The 23699-nt window shown below is 51.1% G+C and overlaps 2 protein-coding genes, 1 long non-coding RNA gene and 1 pseudogene across 7 annotated transcripts; 1 reads left to right on the forward strand and 3 right to left on the reverse strand.

Moving 5' to 3' along the window:
• Positions 1-5: 5 nt before the first annotated feature.
• Positions 6-16084, reverse strand: LOC135967934 (uncharacterized). Its single transcript, XR_012425271.1, has 3 exons — positions 15958-16084; positions 5264-5318; positions 6-279 (listed from the first exon to the last, which is right to left on the reverse strand). It is a non-coding gene; the product is annotated as an uncharacterized lncRNA (long non-coding RNA).
• On the reverse strand, positions 548-1079 carry LOC102123083 (small ribosomal subunit protein uS15-like; annotated as a pseudogene).
• Positions 15687-17102, forward strand: RANGRF (RAN guanine nucleotide release factor). Of its 3 annotated transcripts, XM_005582846.5 has the most exons (5): positions 15687-15882; positions 15973-16089; positions 16275-16431; positions 16520-16605; positions 16828-17102. In XM_005582846.5, exons 1-5 carry the CDS (start codon positions 15806-15808, stop codon positions 16949-16951), a joined length of 561 nt encoding a protein of 186 aa, XP_005582903.3. In that variant the 5' UTR covers positions 15687-15805; the 3' UTR covers positions 16952-17102. The 3 variants fall into 3 exon arrangements, with proteins under 3 accessions (XP_005582903.3, XP_015293112.2, XP_073874631.1); XM_015437626.4 differs by lacking the exon at positions 16520-16605; XM_074018530.1 differs by lacking the exons at positions 16275-16431; positions 16520-16605.
• On the reverse strand, positions 17076-22693 carry SLC25A35 (solute carrier family 25 member 35). 3 transcript variants are annotated; one of them, XM_045375357.3, is made up of 6 exons: positions 22502-22693; positions 21129-21524; positions 19532-19597; positions 18346-18498; positions 17852-17986; positions 17076-17687 (listed from the first exon to the last, which is right to left on the reverse strand). In XM_045375357.3, exons 2-6 carry the CDS (start codon positions 21501-21503, stop codon positions 17514-17516), a joined length of 903 nt encoding a protein of 300 aa, XP_045231292.2. In that variant the 5' UTR covers positions 21504-21524; positions 22502-22693; the 3' UTR covers positions 17076-17513. The 3 variants fall into 3 exon arrangements, with proteins under 3 accessions (XP_045231292.2, XP_073874630.1, XP_005582902.3); XM_074018529.1 differs by lacking the exon at positions 18346-18498; XM_005582845.4 differs by lacking the exons at positions 18346-18498; positions 22502-22693 and having other exon boundaries at positions 21129-22059.
• Between the last annotated feature and the right edge of the window lie 1006 nt (positions 22694-23699).

The raw sequence follows: 23699 nt of genomic DNA on the forward strand, positions 1-23699 counted from the left end.
AGTACTTGATAGCCCCTCCCCACCTTTTTAATGAAGGATGAATGAAGGTTGGCTGCATTGCTTGGGGTCCACACATAGTGAAGGGGGCTGGGCTCACCAGGACTACATCTGCTTCCCACCATCCTGCAGTCTCACTTCCTGGAGGCAGTGTGTCGAGACTTCCTGCTGGCAGCTGTCTTTGCTTCCTTTGCTGTCCGTTGCTTCCTTTGCTCACAGGACTGTGGATAGAGTTCCCTTCCTCGTGACTGTTGTGTTGTACACCTCAAGTCAGTTGGCTCCCTAGAATGTTCAACATCTTGATAAAAGGAGTGTCCCTGAGAATGGAGACTATAATCCCAGACCCCTGAAGGCATGAGGGCTAGGAGAGCTCGGGTGGGGAGGCTGAGCACTTCTGTGTGCTCCTGGTAGAGCAGCCACCCTAAGAAGAAACTGATGATTATGAAACAATGGTAAATGATGGCTATGGGGAAAACAACTGTTTCAGAGATTTTCCTCATTGCTTTGCAAAGTGACCTACCCTGAGCAGTATGGGACTCCTCTGGATCACTTTTTTTTTTTTTTTTAGTTAAACAATCATTTTATTGCTTGAGTACACAGACAAATTTATGCGACCAGGGCAGAGGCTGTAGATGATTCATATTTCCAATTGGGAGGGAGGACTTGCTTGGTCTTATCAAGCCAAACGGTGAATCCGGCTCTCTATCAGAATCAGACGGAATTTAGCATCCTTATCCTTTCTGTTCCCCTCAAGATGCTTTCAAACAGCAACTGCTTTCTTAATTAAATGGTAGAGATCTTCAGGAAGATCAGGAGCAAGTCCCTTAGACTTAAGAATTCTTAAGATTTTATTGCCTGTCACTAAGCGTACTTGTGCAACACCATGTGAATCTCTCAGGATCACACCGATTTGTGAAGGAGCCAGGCCCTTCTTGGCCAGTTTGTAAATCTGCTCCTTCACATCATCAGATGTCAACTTCAACCAAGTGGGGACGCTGCGTCGATAGGGCAAGGCCGACTGGGACAGGCCCTTCCCGGGAGCATGCACGTGACCCATGATGGCGGCGGTCAGGCAGCGAAAGGAGAGTGAGGGTCCGGATCATTTTTGACATTCTAATGTTCTTTCCTGACACTTGGAAAGGATATATGTATGTCTTTCAGATTTATAGTATCAAACGTACAATTTGGGGGCTGGTACCAAGGCTTAGATACCAGGTTTATTAAGGGCTTGATGCAAAAGTCAAAGGATGGCATGCGAGGTAACCTCCTGGTTGGCTGTGATAGGTAAACTCCTTCCAATTGGGAGGGAGGACTTGCTTGGTCTTATCAAGCCAAACGGTGAATCCGGCTCTCTATCAGAATCAGACGGAATTTAGCATCCTTATCCTTTCTGTTCCCCTCAAGAAGGGATTTTGAAGGGGGAGCAGTTTCTGGTTTGGGTCCCAATGGCCAAGTAAGACCCACCCTCCTCAGACACTATCAAGACCAAGTCCCCTGGCTTTTCATCCGTGTTTTCATCCAGGAGCCATATAACCCTGTCCTTGATGACCCCCACCCAGCTCCATTCCCACCCACCCACTCCCCAGGGCCCTCTGGTGAACCCTCCAGGCTAGCTCTCTGCCCGCTCCTTGCCTTCATGGAAAACCAGCTGTCCTCTGAGAGCCACTTCTGCAGCCCCTCCAAGTGGCGACTTTTCTTCTCAAACCTCAACCTCACGTATCTCATCTTCCCCAGGCTAGGGAGTCAGGGTCCTCGTACCACTGCCAGACTGTTCACCCAGTTCAAAGAAAACCCTGCCCATTGCAGGCTCATGCCATTCTACTACATCCCTTTCACCCAACTCGTTGTGTTCTACTGACTTCTCTGGCGCTCTCTGTGGGAGAAGGTGCCAGTTCTTCAATAATTGATTCCTCTCTAGAAATAGAATGTTCCTGCCAGGTTCGGTGGCTCATGCCTGTAATTCCAACACTTTGGGAAGCCAAGGCTGGTGGATCACCTGAGTTTGAGACCAACCTGGCCAACATAGTGAAACCCTGTCTCTACTAAAAACACAAAAATTAGCTGGGTGTGGTGGTGTGCCCCCATAATCCCAGCTACTTGGGAGGCTGAGGCAGGAGAATCGCTTGAACCCAGGAGGCGGAGGTTGCAGTGAGCCGAGATCACGCCACTGCACTTCAGCCTGGGCAACAGAGAGTCCCTCTCAAAAAAAGAAAGGAAGGAAGGGAGGGAGGGAGGGAGGGAGGGAGGAAGGGAGGGAAGGAGAATGTTCCAGGGCCAGGCGCGGTGGCTCACGCCTGTAATCCCAACACTTTGGGAGGCCGAGGCTGGCAGATCATGAGGTCAGGAGATCGAGACCATCCTGGCTAACATGGTGAAACCCCATCTCTACTGAAAGTACAAAAATAATTAGCCGGGCATGGTGGTGGCTCCTGTAGTCCCAGCCACTCGGGAGGCTAAGGCAGGAGAATGGCGTGAACCCCAGTGGTGGAGCTTGCAGTGAGCCGAGATCGCGCCACTGCACTCCAGCCTGGGCGATAGAGCAAGACTCCGTCTAAAAATAAGAAAATTAAAAAAACAAAAACAAAAACAGAATGTTCCAGTATTTTAGCTGGGGTTGTGGCTGCTGATTAAATTGTGGCCAGTGGGAGAGAAAATGATGTATACAATTTCCAAGTGTTCTTACAAGAAGGATGCATTTTTCTCTTTATGCATTTTTGCTTCCTATTGTCTGGAATGCAGACACGACAGCTGGAAGTTCAGCAGCCATACTGAAGTAGCTTTGGGAATTGGTATCATGCAGAGCAACAAGATAAGAGGAAGCTACTTGGGAGGCTAAAGTGGGAGGATCACTTGAGCCCAGGTGGTTGAGGCTGCAGTGAACTGTGATCATACCACTGCACTCCAGCCTGGGCAACAGAGCCAGACCCTGTCTCTAAAAAAGAAAAAAAGATCAAAGGAGACTGGTTCTTCCAACACTGAGGAGTGCCATGAGGACAAGATAACACTGAATATCTTGAGTGTAGGAAATGAACTTCTGTCTTGGTTTTTGTTTTTGTTTTTTAATTGTGACAGAGTCTCACTCTGACTCCCGGGCTGGAGTACAGGGGTGTGATCTCGGCTCGCTGCAACCTCCGCCTCCTGGGTTTAAGCGATCCTCCCACCTCAGCCTTCTGAATAGCTGGGATTACAGGCACATGTCACCACGCCCAGCTAATTTTTGTAGTTTTAGTAGAGACGGGGTTTCGCCAGGTCAGCCAGGCTGGTCTCGAACTCCTGACCTGAAGTTATCTGCCTGCCTTGGCCTCCCACAGTGCTGGGATTATAGGCGTGGGATTATAGGCGTAAGCCAAAGCACCCAGCCTGTCTTGTTTAGGCACTATTAATTTTGGTGTTTTCCATCCCTTGTAGCTAAACCTTACCCTATTCAACCATTCCTAACTCCCTCTCATTCTTTAAGGGTATTAGGCCCTGGGTCCCTGTCCTGTGCTTCACCTCAGCCCCTTCTGTTATCCTGTATCCATGTCGCTGACCATCCAACACTGAACTTTTTCTACAGTGACCTTCATTCCACCTCAGCCAACTACCCCACTTGGATTTTATCATCACCCAGGACTGTCTCTGTCTCCAGACTTATTTATGCAGGCGTTCTGCTTCCAACCATAAGGCTCTATTTCCAAACTTATTTATTCAGGCGTCCTGTTTCCTTCCATCTTTTTTTTTCTTTTTGAGATGGAGTCTCACTCTGTCGCCCAGACTGGAGGGCATTGGTGCGATCTCGGCTCACTGCAACCTCCACCTCCTGGGTTCAAGGGATTCTCTTGCCTCAGCCTCCCGAGTAGCTGGGATTACAGGCATGCGCCACCACGCCTGGCTAATTTTTGTATTTTTAGTAGAGACGGGGTTTCACCGTGTTGGCCAGGCTGGTCTCAAACTCCTGACTTCAAGTGATCTACCCACCTTGGCCTCCCAAAGTGCTGGGATGACAGGCATGAGCCACCATGCCCGGCCCTTTCCTTCCATCTTGCTTCTTTATCTACAATACTCTGAGATTTCAATGTAATTAGGACCTCCAATGCAATAATTACTTTACCCTAATCCATTGCTCCATTTCTTTCTTCCCTCCTTATCCAGCTTCCAGTAACAGCCTTTCCAAAGCCCCTTCACTTGAGCTATGACCTTTTCATCATACCCATTTGGCAAACTCCCAACCTACCTGCTTCCTCTGAGAAAGCCAGACAGAACAGGTTCTCTCATAAGTTCATCATTAACCACCTTTGGGGAAACAGGGAATGGGAAGGAAAAATGGAGATGAAAGGTTAATAAGAAAGTGCCCAAGTGGGCCTTCAATGATATAATGCGCCATGAACCAAGGGTTATGATGACCTTAGTTCTCTAAAACTGAGGTCTAAAAGCAAAACCATTTACAGCAACATACACACCTAGTGAACAAGTCCTTCCTTTGGGTTTCAGCTGGGTCAATAGCGCTGCTCAAATCCTTTGTGAGAGGTTATTTCAGCAGCACCACATACCTCCTTTCTCAGCCCAAATCTGTTGTACTTTATTTTTCACCATTGCAATGAATGAACTGTGAACTGTTTTCATTTATTTATTTATTTAGAGATGGAGTCACGCTCTGTTGCCCAGGCTGGAATGCAGTAGCGCAATCTTAGTTCACCACAACCTCCACCTCCCAGGTTCAAGTGATTCTCCTGCCTTAGCCTCCTGAGTAGCTGGGACTACAGGCGCCTGCCACCATGCCTGGCTAATTTTTATATTTGTATTTTATTTTATTTTATTTTATTTTATTTTTGAGAGGGAGTCTCACTGTCTCCCAGGTGGAAGTACAGTGGCACAATAATTTTTATATTTTTGGTAGAGACGGGGTTTCGCCATGTTAGCCAGGCTAGTCTCAAACTCCTGACCTCGTGATCTGCCCGCCTCGGCCTCCCAAGGTGCTGGGATTATAGGCATGAGCCACTGTGCCCAGCCTAAGCTGTTTATTTGATCAAAGATCTGTCTCCCTATTAGTGTGTAAGTTCCATGATATCAGGAGACACATTTTTGCTCCCCACCATGTCCTAATATCTACACAGTGCCCCGCGCCTGGTAGGTGCTCAATAAATATATGCTGAACAAATGAATACATATGAATGTTAAAATTAGTAAATATTGACATTTTTCTTTTTCCCTTAATACAAGAGTGAATTAGTGGATTGGGTTCATGGGTGGTTGGACTTTGTACTTCTCAAGCATTTCCCCTTTTTACCTCATTTGTCCAGTTAAAGTCACGAGTTCCTGTTATCAGGTCAAGGAGACTGGCCCTGTGTAAGTGGAAAGACAGGGAGAACCAGTAAGTCTCTTTTCTTTTTTTTTTTTTTTTTTTTTACTTCAAAAACATTGAATTTTATTTTTGATCCTTGTAATCATTATTATCAATATATTCCAAATTATGTGAACATATTAATTAAAACAATACAATGAATATTATTAAAGTGAAAGCAAGAAATTTAAATTTATGGAATTATTATACAATAGTTTATAAAGTATATATACCTTTATTCTATTACTCACCTAAACATTGTCAGCCCTTCAGCTCAAACACTGTCATATGTGTAATAATAATTAGATTAGATTCACTGGTTTCATATTTCACCCACCTGCAATCAAATTAACTCTGTAGCTCTCCATATGTACAATTTAATTTCTTTGTTACAAAGCTATGTTTGGAAGATTAACATGATATAATACATTCCATTTAATAGTGTGTTAGCTGCTCATTTGGACATGATGTCTGTGGCTTTCCATGTATCCTCTTGTCCTAACCCCAAGGAATGCTTGGTGTGGGTCTGTAAGTCTCTTTTCTTTCTTTCTTTTTTTTCCCGAGATGGAGTCTTGCTCAGCTGCCCAGGTTGGAGTGCAATAGCGCGATCTTGGCGCACGGCAACCTCTGTCCCTCAGGTTCAAGCGATTCTCCTGCCTCAGCCTCCCAAGTAGCTGGCACTACAGGCAGGCACTACCACGCTCAGCTGGTTTTTGTATTTTTAGTGGAGATGGGGTTTGACCATGTTGGCCAGGATGGTCTTGATCTGTTGACCTCGTGATCTGCCCGCCTCAGCCTCCCAAAGTGCTGGAATTACAGACCTCTGGCTTCTAGGTTCAAGCAATTCTCCTGCCTCAGACTCCTGAGTAGCTGGGATTACAGCCACCGCGTCCGGCCTCTTTTCTTGATTAGTTTAACATCTGCCTGGCTGCCAACAGGGCCCTTCCGTTGTACAGAAAAAGACACAACACTGAACTAAGCACACATTACGTCATCCTCAGTTGCTGGAAGGAGCACTACTGGCCGGGGAGGCAGCAGGCAGGGGCTAAGCACAAAGAAGCAGTGTGAGTGAGAGCATCCAGATGGGATCACCTGGTGGGGGCCATCTGTTTTAGAGAGGCTCCCCACCAGGGCACCCTCTGCTCTCCAACAGGCCAGCCCGCCAAGGAACTTCTGAAGTGTGTCTGGGACACTGCTCAAACCGGAACATAGATAATGGAGAAAGACTGGAAAGAAGGGGGATGGGCGTCCGTCAGTGGTGAGCCTGGTGAAGGAATGTCTCCCACGGCAGCTGGGTGGTCAGTATCCTGGGGCCTGGCTAGCATCGTGCGCCCAGCACCTGCTGTATGTAAGACCCTGTGGTGGTGGAAACCAAATAAACCTTCTGTCATTGGACGCTTGGGAGCGGCAAACAGCCAGATAGTAGAGACCGGAGACCTGCCACAGTGGAGCCTGGGTCTTGGCGTCTTGTGAGGCTTCAGGAAACCTTTCCGTGTGAGCAGTCCACTAGGAGTGCCTGCAGCATTGGGCCATCCTCCCCCAAGCAGGAAGGCCTTTGTGCAGCTCCCTCTGCCTGGTCAGGCTGGAGGGGCAGCCTGCGACTACAGAACGAGACAAACCTCTGTGAGACAGCCCTGCCCATACTGTCACTCAGGGAACAACATTGTCAAGGGCCTCCTCCTGAGGGGCACACACGAGGGAGATAGACTTGGAACAAGTGACTTCAATCCAGTGCTTTTAGGGGAAGCTCAGGGTACCGTGGAGCTCATAGCAGGGGATGTGGCCCAGACTTTTGGGATCAGGGAAGGATTCTCGGAGTGAGCTGAGACCTGAAGGATGAGTAGCAGTTTGTTACATGAAGGTGGGTGGCACTCTAGAAAAACAACAACATTTGCAAAGCCTCAGAGGCGAGAGATATTGTAAGGAGTTAACAAAGGTGAGTGAGTCTGTCTGGAACATCAAATATAATATAACTGGGAAACAGGACAGGCAAAATCCAAGGCCTAACAGAACAGGAATCTGGACTCGATTCTAAGAGCAATGGAAACCATTTGGAGGGGTTTATACAGCGGATAGACATGAGGAGGTCTGCGTTTTTGAGAAATCACTCTGAGAGGAGGGAGGCAGGAGAGGACATGGGAGTCCATGGATAAAGCTACACAATCTCCAGGCAGAAACTGCTACCCCAGACTAGGGTAGTGGCAGTGGAGATGGCGAGAAGTGGAAGGATTTGAGGGCTATTAGGAGATAGAATCACTATGAACGGCCAGGCGTGGTGGCTCACGCCTGTAATCCCAGCACTTTGGGAGACCAAGGCAGGCAGACCGCAAGGTCAGGAGTTCGAGACCAGCCTGGCTAATATGGTGAAACCCCGTTTCTACTAAAAATACAAAAATTAGCTGGGTGTGGTTGTGTGCGCCTGTAATTCCAGCTACTCAGGAGTCTGAGGCAGGAGAATTGCTTGAACCTAGAAGCCAGAGGTTGCAGTGAGCTGAGATCATACCACTGCACTCCAGCCTGGGCCACAGAATGAGACTGTCTCGGGGGGGAAAAAATGAATCACCACAAACTGGGTGTTGGGGAAGACATGGGGAGAGAGGAGCCAGTGATGATGCCCATGCTTCTTGCCTGAACCACTGTGTAGATAATGTCATTACCTGTGATAGGGACATGTCTGGGGGGAAGATGATATGCTTTGCTTACGATGTGTTCAGTTTGAAATGTCAATGAGACATGTAGGTGGGGGTATCCAGGAGGTGGTCAGAAGAGATCCGGGATGGAGATGAATATTTGGGAAGCACTGGAATGTGGATGGGTAAGGTTATCTAGGAGGAGTGTGCAGGGCCTGGTAACCCAGCATTGAAGGGGTTGACAGAAAAAGAGGAAGCTGGCCGGGCGTGGTGGCTCACGCCTGTAATCCCAGCACTTTGGGAGGCCAAGGCCGGTGGATCACGAGGTCAGGAAATTGAGACCATCCTGGCTAACATGGTGAGACCCCATCTCTACTAAAAATACAAAAAAATTAGCTGGGTGACGTGGCGGGCGCCTGTAGTCCCAGCTACTCCAGAGGCTGAGGCAGGAGAATGACGTGAACCTGGGAGGCGGAGCTTGCAGGGAGCCAAGATCATGCCACTGCACTCCAGCCTGGGCGACAGAGTGAGACTCCGTCTCAAAAAAAAAAAAAAAAAGAAAAAGAAAAAGAGAAAGCTGAGAAGGAATGGCCACGACTAACCCAACAGTCTAACCAGTTGAGCGACTTCCCACTGCCGGTGGATCCAAGGCAGCAGAAGGGATGGGAAGCAGGCCTGTTCACCACAACTCCTCTCTCCCCTAGATCATTGCCAAATGCAGTACAACGGCCCTCCCCACTCCCAAAGATTTCACTTGTGGAAAGTTATAGGGAAGTGACCTTGGCTAAATCAAGCAGATGGAAAGAGCTGTACGGGTACGGTGGCTCACGCCTGTAATCCCAGCACTTTGGGAGGCCGAGGCGGGCGGATCACCTGAGGCCGGGAGTTTGAGACCAGCCTGACCAACATGGAGAAACCCCGTCTCTACTAAAAACATAAAAACACGAAATTATCCGGGCGTGGTGGCGCATGCCTGTAATCCCAGCTACTCAGGAAGGTTGAGGCAGAATCACTTGAACCCGGGAGGCAGAGGTTGCGGTGAGCCGAGATGGAGCCATTGCACTCCAGCCTGAGCAACAAGAGTGAAACTCCGTCTCAGAAAAAAAAAAAAGAAAGAAAGAAAGAAAAGAGTTAAATTGGCCGGGCGCGGTGGCTCAAGCCTGTAATCCCAGCACTTTGGGAGGCCGAGACGGGCGGATCACGAGGTCAGGAGATCGAAACCATCCTGGCTAACACGGTGAAACCCCGTCTCTATTAAGAAATACAAAAAAAAACTAGCCGGGCGAGGTGGCAGGCGCCTGTAGTCCCAGCTACTCGGGAGGCTGAGGCCAGAGAATGGCGTGAACCCGGGAGGCGGAGCTTGCAGTGAGCTGAGATCCCGCCACTGCACTCCAGCCTGGGCTACAGAGCGAGACTCCGTCTCAAAAAAAAAAAAAAAAAAAAAAAGAGTTAAATTATGTGGTGCTTTGGAGGCTGGCACTACATGGACTCTTAAGAGGGATGGCACCTTCTAAGAGGTTCCAAAGGAAGAAACAACGGGTACCTCCACTGGGTTTCAGACACAGAGATCCCGGCCTGGGTTGTCGTGGAGGATGAAGCTGCTCCATCTTGGATGCTGATCCGCCGTGGTGTCCTCTGGTTAACCCCTGTTCTGGAATGCCTCTAAGATTGCCACTTCATCTACTGTGACCTTCAATCCTGCTCTTAGGTAGATTCACATAGCATTCTGCGCCTTTCCCTGAGGTGTTGATGTCAGTGGTACCATGCATTTCTACTGAGGCATGTATACCTTTCCGGTCAGGTATATCAGCCCTGGGACTCGGGGCTAACTGGCTAATGGCCGCCTGGCTTCTGTTTCTAAGTCACTATTAAATGTTTCTTTCTGAGAAACTGGATACATCAGTCTCTCTTTTTTTTGTTGTTGTTTGTTTTTGAGATGGAATCTTGCTTTGTCACCCATGTTGGAGTGTAGTGGCGCTATCTTAGCTCACTGCCACCTCTGCCTCCTGGGTTCAAGTGATTCTTCTGTCTCATGAGTAGCTGGGACTACAGGCGCACACCACCACACCTGGCTACTTTTGTATTTTTAGTAGAGACGGGGTTTCACCACGTTGGCCAGACTGGTCTTGAACTCCTGACCTCAGATAATCTGCCTGCCTTGGCCTCCCAAAGTGCTCGTATTATAGGCGTGAGCCACCATTCCCGGCCTCAGTCTCTTTCTTCAGCCTCTTAGCTCCCTTGGCCTTTGGGTAGGTTTGCATAGACTGGTTGTAGATGTGGAAAGTCCTCCTTCCCTTGTCCGTGTTGCGCCTCTGTCATTGTTGAGAACTAGGGGACAGAGGGTAAAGTACCCAATCTCGTGACTTAGCAGGAAAGATCAGAGGCCGTCTGTCCTCTTTGCCCTACTTACAACCCAAACCTTCCAGCTCCTTCTTTCTGTCATTGCTGTCTCCATTCTTTTTTTTTTTTTTTTTTTTTGAGGCAGAGTCTTGTTCTGTTGCCCAGGCTGGATCTCAGCTCACTGCAACCTTGGCCTCCCAGGTTCCTGTGATTCTCCTCTCAGCGTCCTGAGTAGCTGGGATTACAGGTGTGCGCCACGACGCCTGGCTAATTTTTGTATTTTTAGTAGAGACGGGGTTTCACCATGTTGTTCTCGAACTCCCGACCTCGTGATCTGCCTGCCTCAGCCTCCCAAAGTGCTGGGATTATAGGCGTAAGCCACTGCGCCTGGCTCATCTTTATTTTCAATATGCATAATATTTTGAGACAGGGTCTCCCTCTGTCACCCAGGCTAGAGTGCAGTGGCATCTCGGCTCACCGCAGCTTTAACCTCCCGCCTCAAGCCGTCCTCCCACCTCAGCCTCCCAAGTAGCTGATACCACAGGTATGTACCACTATGCCTGACTTTTTTTTTTTTTTTTTTGAGATAGGGTCTCCCTCTGCCACCCAGGCTGGAGTGCAGTGGCATGATGTCGACTCACTGCAGCCTCAAGCTCCCAGGCTGAATCAATCCTCCCACCTTAGCCTCCCCAGTAGCTGGAAGATGCGAGTCACTACGCCCAGCTAATTTTTGTATTTTTTTGGTAGAGATGGGGTTCTGCCATGTTGCCCAGCCTGGTCCCAAACTCCTAGGTTCAAGCAATCCTCCCTCCTGGGCCTCCCACAGTGTCGGGTGTTTTCAGTAACCTTTTAACTGAAATTTAGCATTTCCTTTCACTTTGAATTTAGGTAATGAACCACAGTAGTATTAGCAGTATCTGCGGTTTCAGCTCAATAGCAGTTACAGATGTGCTTACTTTAGAATGGCTGTGGATCTCTTGAACCATAATTTGTGTGCATCACCAGTTTTTTATTACTTTATTAGGGCTGCTGCTAGATCTAGTTAATATGATAACCAAGAAGTAGACTTGTACTCTATCAAATATCTGGGTTTAATTTTCTTTATTTTTTGAGAAAGAGTCTGGCTCTGCCAACCAGGCTGGAGTGCAATGGCGTGATCTTGGCTCATTACAACCTCCGCCTCCCAGGCTCAAGTCATCCTCCCACCTTGGCCTCCCAAGTAGCTGGCACTACAGGCATATGACACCACGCCCTGTTAATTTTTTTTTTTTTTTTGTAATAGAGACAGAGTCTCACTTTGTTGTCCAGGCTGGTCTCAAACTCTTGAGCTCAAGCAATCTGCCCACCTAGGCCTCCCAAAGTGCTAGGATTACAGGCGTGAGCCACAGCACCTGGCCCATGCCTGTAATCTCTTTAAGAGGCCAAGGTGGGAGGATGGCTTGAGCCCAGGAGGTTGAGGCTGTAGTCAGCTGTTATCGTGCCACTGCACTCCAGCCTGGGTGACAGAATAAGACCCTGTCTCAAAAAAACAGAAAAAATAACAATAACAATAACATCACATTGACTAGGGGATCATGGGCTTCACAAAACTGCCAAAGCAGTCTGCAGTAGAAAAAAAGACGAAAACCCGTGCGTAATAGAAATATTCATTGCCTTAACTCTTCTCAAAGGGATGCCTGACTTGGGGTGTGGTGGTGTCTCTCTGATTTGAGTCCATCTCTTGGTGCCCTAAAGGGGAGAGTCTCTGGGACTCTTGTCCCCAAAGCAAACAGCTGCATCAACTGCATGCAGGGCACTGGATAAGGGAATGTCCCAGGTGTAGAGAATCAATCAGTTGCAGGCCTACTTGCAACCAGTGGGCTGAGAGCCAGCCACACCCTCACATTCTCCTGAGAAAAGTGGCTGCTGGCCATCTCTGTACTGAGATTTGTCCCCTGACACTCATTATCCTAGCCACAGCCAGCTGGACCAGAGATCTCTCTTGTATTTGGGTGGTGGCCCGAGGAGTGGCCAGGCGGGAGAGCCTGCCAAATAGGTACTTGCAGATTGAATGACAACAAATCGACCCAGTTAGATCCTGTCCCTTGGGAAGTTGGGATTTGAACACTTGAGGGAGTCGAGAGGTGGCAGGGCCAGCAGAAGTGACAGGCACACACACACACACACACACACACACACAAAAAAAAAAAGAGGTGAAGGGAGAAGGGGAAGTGGAGCCAAGCTTGGAGATTTGCCAAGTGAGGGTAGCCTTCTACCCCATTCATCCAGAGAAGGTTTGGCTGAGCACCCCCCAAGAGCCCACAGAATTGTGGAGGGCCGGGGGTCCCCAGCTGCACAGGGCTCATGGCAGAACATGAGACATACCAGACACCCAAAATGAGGAAGCTGGCGGGGCTTTTTCTCAGCCTTCCTGACCTAGCGTGACCTCCTCTGGGCCCATGTAATAGGCCTCCACACCCCCTTATGCCTGGTGCAGGCACCCTGTTAACTTCTATGTCCTTGTAGGTCCGTTTCCAAGGGCTCTACCTGCTTGACTGCTCCCAAAGCAGCCAGAGCCAGTAATGCCCCTGGTGGGGAACAGGGCTGGAGAGCAGGCTGGCACAAAGCAGGAGGGAGGGACAGAGAGGTCTGTCACTCATCCCAGAGAAGCATCGTGGGGTGGGCTCCTCTGACCTGGCTCCTTTGGTTTCCCATGGCTGGGCTCCTTCTCTCCCTCTGGAGCCTGTACCGTCCCCGCTGTCTCAAATTCCTCATACAGCAAACTTATTCCACTCTCTTTACCCAGAAATAGGTCAGACTCAACTACATCCATATCTCATTTCTTCCTAACAGCGTTTTGTTTCATTTTTTAGATGGAGTCTTGCTCTGTTGTCCAGGCTGGAGTACAGTGACACAATCTTGGTTCACCGCAGCCTCCACCTCCTGGGTTCAAGCAATTCTCCTGCCTTAGCGTCCCTAGTAACTGGGACTACAGGCGCCTGCCACCACGCTCGGCTAATTTTTGTGTTTTTAGTAGAGATGGGGTTTCATCATGTTGGCCAGGCTAGTCTCGAACTCCTGATCTCATGATCCGCCCCGCCTTGGCCTCCCACTGTGCTGGGATTACAGGTGTGAGCCATGGTGCCCGGCCCCCCTACAGCATTTTAAAGATGAAATGAGACTCAGAGAGGAGTCTGATGGCTGTAGTAAGGAATGAGGAGTCAAGCTCCTTAGTGTGCGCTACAAAAACCCTGCACACCTGACCATGTTCGCAGCTCCCTGCCACCCATTCCCATCCTACCCTCTCTTGCCAAACGGATACACTTGCTTTCCCCAAAACATGCCCTCTCATCTCCAAGTTTTTGCTCCTGATGTTCCCCCAGCTAGAATACCCCTAGGATATCCTACTGAATTGTGAGTCAACCTTTAAGACTCAAAGTGTGGGCCAGGCATGGTGGCTCATCACTTTGAGTCTTATCACTCAATCTCATCACTTTGGGAGGCTCAGGCAGGAGGATCACTTGAGACCAGAAGTCCGAGACCAGCCTGGGCAACACAGTGGGACTCCATTTCTTAAAAAAAAAAAAAAAATACAAAAATTACCCGAGCATGGTGGTGCGTGCCTGTAGTCCCAGCTACTCAGGAGGCTGAGGCAGGAGGATGGCTTGAGCCCACAAGGTTGAGGCTGTAGTGAGCTATGATTGCACCACCACTACAGTCGAGCCTTGGCAACAGTGAGACCACCTCTCAAAAAAAAAAAAAAAAGACTCCAAGTGTGCTCCACTGTTCCTTTTACACTTTCAGTGAGGCATCAGGGGCTGTGTCCTAAATGTATCTCCAGCCCTTCACATAGGGCCTGGCAAGGTAAGAGACCAATAAATGCGCACCGTTTGGCTTCATTTCACTAAATCATTAGCGTCCAGAGGTATGGTCAGCACTTGGAACCCTGTGGAATGGCCTCAAGATCAGAATCCTCTTGCCCAATTCTTGGCTGGGAAGCAGGTGACATCTAGAATCCATGAAGGTATGGGTGATCTCCTGGGTTCTGGACATTTGCACTGAGTTTATTCAATCACTCAACAATATATATTAGGTCTGGGCTGAGCACGGTGTCTCACACCTGTAGTAATCCCAGCACTTTGGGAGGCCGAGGCAGGTGGATCACCTGAGGTTGGAAGTTCGAGACTAGCCTAACCAACATGGAAAAACCCCGTTTCTACTAAAAATACAAAATTAGCTCGGCGTGGTGGTGCATGCCTGTAATCCAGCTACTCAGGAGGTTGGGGCAGGAGAATCACTTGAACCCAGGAGGCGGAGGTTGCAGTGAGCCAAGATCATGCCATTGCACTCCAGCCTGGGCAACAAGAGCGAAACTCCATCTCAAAAACAAAACAAAACAAAACAAAACAATATATATTAGGTCTGTTATGCTCTAAACACTGTGCCAGGTGCTGGGGATCAAAGATGAATAGAGAAATGAACTGGAAGGATAGAGTGAAGCTAAAACTTAAAGAACACAACAAATCTGTAAAAGACAAACAAAAGAGGGTTTAATCTGTGCTTCTGTCCAGGTGTGCCGAGCTGGGGGTGGGGTTGCTCCTGCACAAGAGCATTCCTAAAGCAAAGATTTGAGGGGAATTAGATTTCTAATACCCAGGTTGGGTCCCACTTTCAGGAAGGTGTGAGACCTGAATCCTAAGCTGGACTCATTGTTTCCCTAATTCCCAGCATCGGATCTGTAAATTAGCGGTCTGGGTGGTAGCCGATTCGTTGTTCAGAGGCTCAGAACACCGTGAAACTATGCTTTCCTGACTCAAAAGACACAACCTTGACGTGGGCCCTTTGGACAAGCATCTGCCCCCCGCAGGAGGGTCTCAGGCGACCTTCTTGGAAGGTGTGACCACTTGAAAAGGAGGAGGCGGCCAGGCGCGGTGGCTCTCGCCTGTAATTCCAGCACTTAGGGAAGCCGAGGCGTGGGGATCGCTTGAGCCCAGGAGTTTGAGACCAGCTTAGGCAAGATAGGGAGACACCCCCCCCACCCCGCTCTGTCTCTACAAATAATTAAAAATTTAGCCGGGTGTGGTGGCGGGAGCAGGAGCCACTCGGGAGGCTGAGGCAGGAGTATCGCTGGAGTCCTGGAGGTGGAGACTGCAGTGAGCCGTGATTGCGCCACTGCATTTCAGCCTGGGCGACAGAGCGAGACCCGTCAATCAATCAATCAATCAAGGGGAGGCTGGCGGGAGCATGCTTGTGACCACTCAGGGCGACACAGACCCTAACTACAAGCCAGACCCCACCGTCCCGCCCGGCGCCCTTCTAAGAGCGCAGCTTCCGGAGCAACGCCGCTGACCCCCGCCCCCAGGGTCTTGGCGCCGATTGGCCAGCGATAACGCGGGGCGGAACCAAATCTTAAAGGATCCGGGAGCTAAGCTAGACCCGGGTGGTGGTGGCAGCTGCGAAACCCAGGGAGCCGATGCCACGTGACCCAATGTGGGCTTTTTTTAAACCTTTCTAATGTCCATAACCCAGCCTCAGGCCCATGGAGCCCATGAGAGACTGCCCGCTGTTCGGGGGCGCCTTTTCCGCCATCCTCCCCACGGGGGCCATTGACGTAAGGTGAGAAGGCCAGGGCGCCCAGGGGCGGCTGACTGGGTGGGTTGTGGGAAGAGACCGGGGTCAACCAGGGTCTACCTCGCCTCACTCCAGCGACCTCCGACCGGTCCCCGACAATCAAGAAGTTTTCTGCCATCCCGTCACGGACCAGAGCCTGATCGTGGAACTTCTCGAGCTGCAGGCCCACGTGCATGGCGAAGCGGCTGCGCGGTGAGGGAAGGGCCCCGGGCTGGCCAATGGCAGGGGCGGGGCCGGGGCAGTGGGCGGGACCCGCGGCCGACGGTTAATCTGGGCGGTGAGAACACGCAGGGGCCGGGAGCCAGGCGTGCAACTTAAAGATGCTCCCAGGGAGGCGGCCAGAGATGTCCCTTCCTGACCCCGCTTCCCTACTCCAGGTACCACTTTGAGGATGTTGGTGGCGTGCAGGGGGCTAGGGCTGTCCACGTGGAGTCTGTTCAGCCTCTCAGTTTGGAGAACCTGGCCCTGAGGGGCTGCTGTCAAGAAGCCTGGGTCCTCTCTGGCAAGCAGCAGATAGCTAAGGAAAACCAGCAGGTGAGGGCCTGAGAGTGTGCAATGTCCTGGAAGGGCGGTAGCGGGGGCGCAGAGATCCAGATAAGCATCCTGACTCTGATCCCCTTAGGTAGCAAAGGATGTGACACTTCATCAGGCCTTGCTGAGGCTGCCCCAGTACCAGACTGATCTCTTGCTCACCTTCAATCAGCCCCCGTAAGGAGGAAGGAACGGGCGGGTATCTCATGACTGGGTTCCCAGGAGAATCGGGCTGGGAGGGACAGAACAGGGAGACTCACTGGTGGGATCCTCCCAGGAAGCAGGAGTGGGCCAGAGGTTTGGGGTAACTGATACCCAGGTCCTCTGGAACCGGAATTGGCAATTTCCAAACCTCAGGCCTGGATGATGTTCTCTCTCCATCTGTTTCCCCACCCCAAGCCCTGACAACAGGTCATCTCTTGGCCCTGAAAATCTGTCACCTCCACACTGGAGCCTGGGTGACTTTGAACAGCTGGTGACCAGTCTGACCCTTCATGATCCCAACATCTTTGGTCCCCAGTGAAGGTGCTGAAGCACTGCATGATGTTGCTGAGAACTTGGGGACTCGGTTCTGTGAGGGGGAAAAGAGGTTGAAAAGAGAGTTTCCTCTCATTTCTTCCCTGTGCATAAACATAAGACAATCCCTCTTCAGAATAAACTTGCTTTATCATCAATATAATCTCTGTGCCTTTGAATCTAACAAGATGCCTGGGTCTCAGACACCTGGGAATTGGGTCTTCCAATTCCCTTTGGTTTTGGAGGGAGGAGTTTAAAGCTGTTCTTGGGAGCAGGAGGGACTCAAGGGTGGCAGTGGTGAGAGGGAGGAAATACACTTTGGGATGACTGGTTCAGTCCTGAGAGAGGAGTGTGAATTACCCAGGGAATGGGTAGGGAAGGTTTACAGCAACACCCAAGGAAAGAAGGGAAACTCTTGTAGTGATTCAACCCTGAGAACAGATAGGGAGTGGGGTTGGCTGTCTCCCATGGATGGATGAAAGGTCACCTATCAGTAGTCACCAGGACATAGTGGTGGAGGCACAAATGGCCAGGGAGTGCTCATTTGGTGGAGTCTGGGAGAAAGACTGTTATTTAGTGTATGTGTAGTAGAGGGAGCGCAGCTGGTCCCAGAAGAAGAGGGAGAGGATGGTGTGGGGGCCGAGGCGGAAGTAGGAGGCACCTATACCCTTGTACATGCCAAAAATGCCCTCGGTCCGAGCTGTCTGCAGCAGAGCATCCAGAATCCCCCGGTACATGAGGCCCTGAGAGCATGTCAGAGAGGGAGGGAGAGCACAGAGAAGGAGTTTGTCAGAGCCCACCAGGGGCAGCTCCTCCACAGGCTGCATTTCAGGCTATCCCACCTGCACCCACAATCTGCCTCCCCGAACCCCTGCTTCCCTGCCTGCATCCCAGAGCACTTCCTTACCTTGCCCTGTGCATCTGTGGGCTGGTTGTAGAGCCTTGTGCAGGCCACATCAAAGGGTGCCATGGCCAAGACCACTGCAATGCCACTCACCATGGCAGCCACCAGAGCCAACTTCCAGCTCTCAGGAGGAAAGATCTAAGGGGGTAGAGAGGAAGAGCACTGTCAATCCGCCAGCCATTCCACCCCAAGGACAGGACAGTCCCTGCCCTGGGGACACAGATGCTGCTAACTCGGGGAGCTTCCACTGCACCAGTTTTAACAGTGCAAAAACACTGAGAAGGAGGAAGGCCAGGGTACCCTGAAGGCTCAGGTACCCCTTCTGGGAGGAAGTGACAAGAGAACTGTGGGAAGGGTCTAAAGAGTCAGTGACCTCCAAGCCCTCCTGCCACTCCCTCACCTTTGAATGTTGGGCACCATCCCCTCCAGGGCCCAGTGCAGCTTGCCCTCCCCTTCCCCGCTTCCCGAAACAGACCCACCCATTTCCCAGGCAGTACCTCCCACTGGCTCAGGAGGTCCTTGGTGGATGAGAAGGTGCACAGCTGGGTGGAGGAACCGACGATAACTCGGGGCAGGCCGCCCAGAGCCCCACGCCACAACCCCACCAGACCATGTTTCTGGCCAATCTCGGTTAGCGCCTGAAACATGCCCTAGTGTGGGGAAGACCAGGGGGTGGGGTTCAGACAGCCAAGCATCAGGGGCTGCCATCCTAACACTGCCAAGGATGGATGCTTAATAGGAACCTGTCGTCCAGACAACCAGTTCAATGTGGGCTTAGAGCCAGAATGGGGGCCCTTGGTTGTCTAGCCACCCCATTGTTCCCTCCCTGGGCACCCAAGAACTGGGGCGGGATGCATGGAAGTGAGGGCATTCACTGGTCAGGAGAAACAGGGGCAGAAAATTAGAGGAACTGGAATACATATTGGAAAGAGGCGTTGGGCGTGGTGGCTCACGCCTGTAATCCTAGCACTTTGGGAGGCCAAGGTGGGCGGATCACCTGAGGTCAGGAGTTTGAGACTAGCCTGGCCAACGTGGTGAAACCCCATCTCTATTAAAAATACAAAAATTGCCGGGTGCAGCGGCTCACGCCTGTAATCCCAGCACTTTGGGAGGCCGAGGCGGGCGGATCATGAGTTCAGGAGTTCGAGACCAGCCTGACCAACATGGTGAAACCCCGTCTCTACTAAAAATACAAAAATTAGCTGGACGTGGTGGCACATGGCTGTAATCCCAGCTACTCAACAGGCTGCAGCAGGATAATCACTTGAACCCGGCAGGCCGAGGTTGCAGTGAGTGGAGGCTGTGCCACTGCACTCCAGCCTGGGCAACAGAGCGAGACTCTGTCTCAACAAAACAAAACAAAACAAAATTTAGCTGGGTGTGGTGGTGCACGCCTGTAGTCCCAGCTACTTGGGAGGCTGAGGCAGGAGAATCGCTTGAACCCGGGAGGCGGAGGTTGCAGGGAGCTGAGATCGTGCCACTGCACTTCAGCCTGGGCAACAGAGCGAGACTCCGTCTAAAAAAAAAAAAAAAAAAAAGGAAAGAGGGTCTGGGTAGACTCCAGGGGCAAAATGGGACAGAACCAATGGGTTGAGCTGGGATTGGAGCTGTTGGGTACAGGCAGAAAGCTAGGGGAAAAGAGAAAGGATGATCAGGGACTTTGGCAGACTTGGGAACTCTCACCTGATGCTTATACTGGTGCCCTACAGCAATTTCTGAGGCTGCCTGTGCCTGCAGATGTGTCTTCACCTGTGAACAAGAGAATATCATAGCCTACGGCCCAGTGGCTGTCCTCCTACCTCAGAACCAAATGTCTGACCCCCTCACATTTCCTCTAGGGTGTTCAGCAATGAATATCCTCTTATTCTGATAATTATTGTTGTTCCTACTTAACAAATTGGTTAACAAAAAGACTCTGTCTCTAGGCTCCAGCTGCGGAGGGATGGATCTCCCAGCACTGTAAGTCACCACACCCCCTTCATATCCTTCTTCCCTTGGGGCTAGCAATTGGGGGTGGAGTGGTTGGAGAATGGCAACATTTCCTAAGGCATGTTAGGCGAGACCTGGGTGTCCAGCCTGTCATGCCAGCTCCCATTCCCAGACCAGATCTCCAGCCACCACTTCTATCAGGCTCCCCATCAGACTCTAGGCAAAACTTGCTCTCTAGCCCCCACTCCCCATAAAAGTATCTAGTCGATTTTGGAGAGACCACTGTCCCTGAAACTCAAACCGTGAGAATGGGACCAGACTGCCTCTGCTACAGGATGTACTACTTCCCAGTCTCTTTTGCTCTTAGGAGCACTAAGCAGGGCCTAGTCCTAGCAATAAACAGCTGTGTGACCTTGAGTGGATCACTTCCCCTCTCTGGGCCTCAGGCTCTTGACCCTTCACCTATGCCAGATAACTCAAAGGGGCAGAGATTGTTAATTCTGTAATGCCCAGGATCTTCCTGATCCCTACACTCTCTGACGTATGTTAAATTCCTTATCCTCCCCTTCACAAGTCCAACCTCAATATCAACACATAATAATAAAAACAATGCTACCAAATGCTTACTCTCTGCCAGGATTCGCACTAATGCTTCCATGTCTACCGCATTTGTCTCCCTCCATCCTCCCAATAATCACACAAAGGCCACTACAATTATTACCTTTTTACAGATGTGGCAACTGAAGCTCACCAACTAGTAATTTTCAAAGCCAGGACTTTAGTTCCAGAAAGGCTGATTCCAAAGCCCATAATTTTTTTTTTTTTTTTTTTTTTTTTTTTTTTTTTTTTGGAGACAGAGTCTTGCTCTGTCATCCAGGCTAGAGTGTAGTGGCGTGATCTTGGCTCACTGCAAGCTCTGCCTCCCGGGTTCACACAATTCTCCTGCCTCAACCTCCTGAGTAGCTGGGACTACAGGGGCCTGCCACCACGTCTGGCTAATTTTTTGTATTTTTTAGTAGAGACGGGGTTTCACCGTGTTAGCCAGGACGGTCTGGATCTTCTGACCTTGTGATCTGCCCGCCTTGGCTTCCCAAAGTGCTGGGATTACAGGCGTGAGCCACGGTGATCGGCTCCAAAGTCGATAATCTTAATCAATACATTCAATCGTGTCCATCAGATGGGTGTGTATAGGGCAGGTCAGAAGACTCCAAAGCCTACCAGCTCTTTCGCGATGCCTTTCCCTGCTTGCAGTGGGGTAGCACCCTGCCACCTATGCCCTTAGGAAAGACCAGGCTCCTATTCTACAACAAGGATCTGCCCTGAAGGTCCCAGGCAAGAATCCTCTTCTTACCATGTAGATGGGGCTCCCCAAGTAGGCTCCCATGATCCCAGCCATGGCCCCAGCCGCTGCGCTGCGGGCAGGACTGTGGGTGCCTTCGGCTGTGTGCAGGTAGCCCCCAGCCTCAGCCAGTCCATAGGTGCCCAGTCGGATGCCATTCATCAGGAACTGGTATAAGAGGGCGGGGGCCAGGCCTTTCTGCAGGGCAGCCAGGCCATCCACCTTGCCGATGGTGATGAATGCATGGAAGACATTTCGGTAGTGCCGCTGGTATGTGCCAGGGGCCTGCAGTTCTCCCTGCAACTGCATCCTGGTCTTCACCACCTCCAGGGGATTGGTGAATACACAGGCCCCACAGGCTGCCAGGCCACTCATCAAGAAGTCCATGGTGGGTAACTGTAGCAGGGACTGGCCCAAGAGTAAGAAAGTAAAAATGGGTGTCAGAAAGCGGGGTTGGAAGACAGGGGAAGGCCTGTTTCAGCAGTACAGGCTGCAGAAGGTAAGAATTTAGGTTTGCAGTCAAGGGTGTCAGGGTCAAATGTCAAGTGGTCAAATGGAAGTAGTCAGCTGGAATTTGGGAGTCAGGAGCTGGCAAGCAGGGAAGAGACAGAAGTCTAGGAGAAGCTTATGGCAGAACCCTCTGAGGTCAAGGAGGGGCAAAAGACAGAAGGTGACAGGTGGGATGGCTCAGGATGGCGGGCGACGGGGGCAGGGGAGTAGAGGAGGGAACCGCGGAGTTGGGAGATGGAAGCCAGGCAGGCAGGAAAAAGAAAGCCAGCAGGTTAGAGAAGAAAAGGATCCGGGAGAAAAGCCGGTGATTTCCTCGAGTCAGCAACGAGATCTGGATCCGAGAAAGAAGTCAGGACCCAGGCAGCCTTCGGAGCTCGCAGCAGCTTCAACCCCGGGTACCCTGCGGAGGCCGGGCCGCCACACTCCTGTCACTGGAGCGCTGGGCCAATGGGGAGCCTTCGAGAGCCGCCGAGGCCCTCAGCCAATCAGCGCCGAGCCCGCTCCGCGGCCAATGGGAGGAGCTCTCGGCGCTCCGGTCCCCGGAATCAGCCTGAGGCAGTTGGAATTAACTCTCCCGGCGCCACCAGCGCTTAGCCGCCGACTCCGGCTCCGGAAGGGAGGCCTGGGACGCGGAGGTTTTGTCATTGGCAGGAAAGAGACCTGGGTTCCCGATCGAACTCAGAGGCCGAGCACAGCAGTTCCCTACTGGGGTGCTGGGACCGCCCCTTGGGTGGGCTGACGGCTCCCTTCTTTAGCTTCCTACCCCGGTTGTGACCGGGTGGGGTCACCTAAGTTCAGGTTCACGCCATGCTTGGTGCCGGCGCCCGGAGAGCCCGGAAGCCGCGGACCGGCCTGAGCAAGGAAGAGGGACACACCTGTGCTGCGGAGCCAGTCTCCCGAGGCTGCACCGGGTGGTGCAGCAGGTTCTAGCTCCCGGGCGGGGCTGGATGTGCCCGCGGCTGGCCGCGGGCGCCGAGGGTGGGAGGCCTGAAGGATGGAGAAAGGAACTTGGTTAAATCCTTAGGCTTTTTCTTTTCTTTTTCTTTGAAACGGAGTCTCGCTCTGTCGCCCAGGCTGGAGTTCAGTGGCGCGATCTCAGCTCGCTGCAAGCTCCGCCTCCCAGGTTCACGCCATTCTCCTGCCTCAGGCTCCCTAGTAGCTGGGACTACAGGCGCCTGCCACCACGCCCGGCTAATTTTTTTGTATTTTTAGTAGAGACCACGTGTTAGACCAGGATGGTCTCGATCTTCTGACCTCATGATCCGCCCGCCTCGGCCTCCCAAAGCGTTGGGATTACAGGCGTGAGCCACCGCGCCCATCCGAGATTTCGTCATTGTTTTAAATCTTGAGTTCATGTTGGGTGCGGTGGTTCACCTGTAATTCCAGCACTTTGAGTGGCTGAGGCAGGAGGATTGCTTGAGCCCAGGAGTTCGCGACCCACTTGGGCAAAATGGTGAAATCCTGTTTCTAAAAAAGAAGATAAAAAAAAAAGAGATACAAGCTGGGCGCGGTGGCTCACGCATTGAATCTCAGCACTTTGGTAGGCCGAGGCGTGCGGATTATGAGGTCAAGAGATCAAGACTATCCTGGCCAACCTGGTGAAACCCCATCTCTACGAAAAATACAAAAATTAGCTGGGCATGGTGGCTCATGCCTGTATTCCCAGCTACTCAGGAGGCTGAGACAGGAGAATCTCTTGAACCCAGGAGGCAGAGGTTGCAGTGAGCCGAGATCGTGCCACTGCACTCCAACCTGGTGACAGAGCGAGACTCTGTCTAAAAAAAAAAAAAGAGAGAGAGAGATACAGTGGATGCTTTATTCAAATTTCATTGGTTTTTGCTCAAAGTCCTTTTTCTGTTCCAGGATCCCATCCAGGATACCAAGTTACATTGAACTGTCATGTCTGTAGCTCCTGTTTTTTTTCAATCTTGTCCAGGCTGGAGTGCAATGGTTCGATCTCCGCTCACTGCAACCTCTATCTCCTGGGTTCAAGCGATTCTCCAGCCTCAGCCTCCCAAGTAGCTAGGATTACAGGTGCCCGCCACCACACCCAGCTAATTTTTGTATTTTTAG

The sequence above is a fragment of the Macaca fascicularis genome, chromosome 16 (assembly GCF_037993035.2).
Source record: "Macaca fascicularis isolate 582-1 chromosome 16, T2T-MFA8v1.1".
NCBI classification, from domain to species: domain Eukaryota; kingdom Metazoa; phylum Chordata; class Mammalia; order Primates; family Cercopithecidae; genus Macaca; species Macaca fascicularis.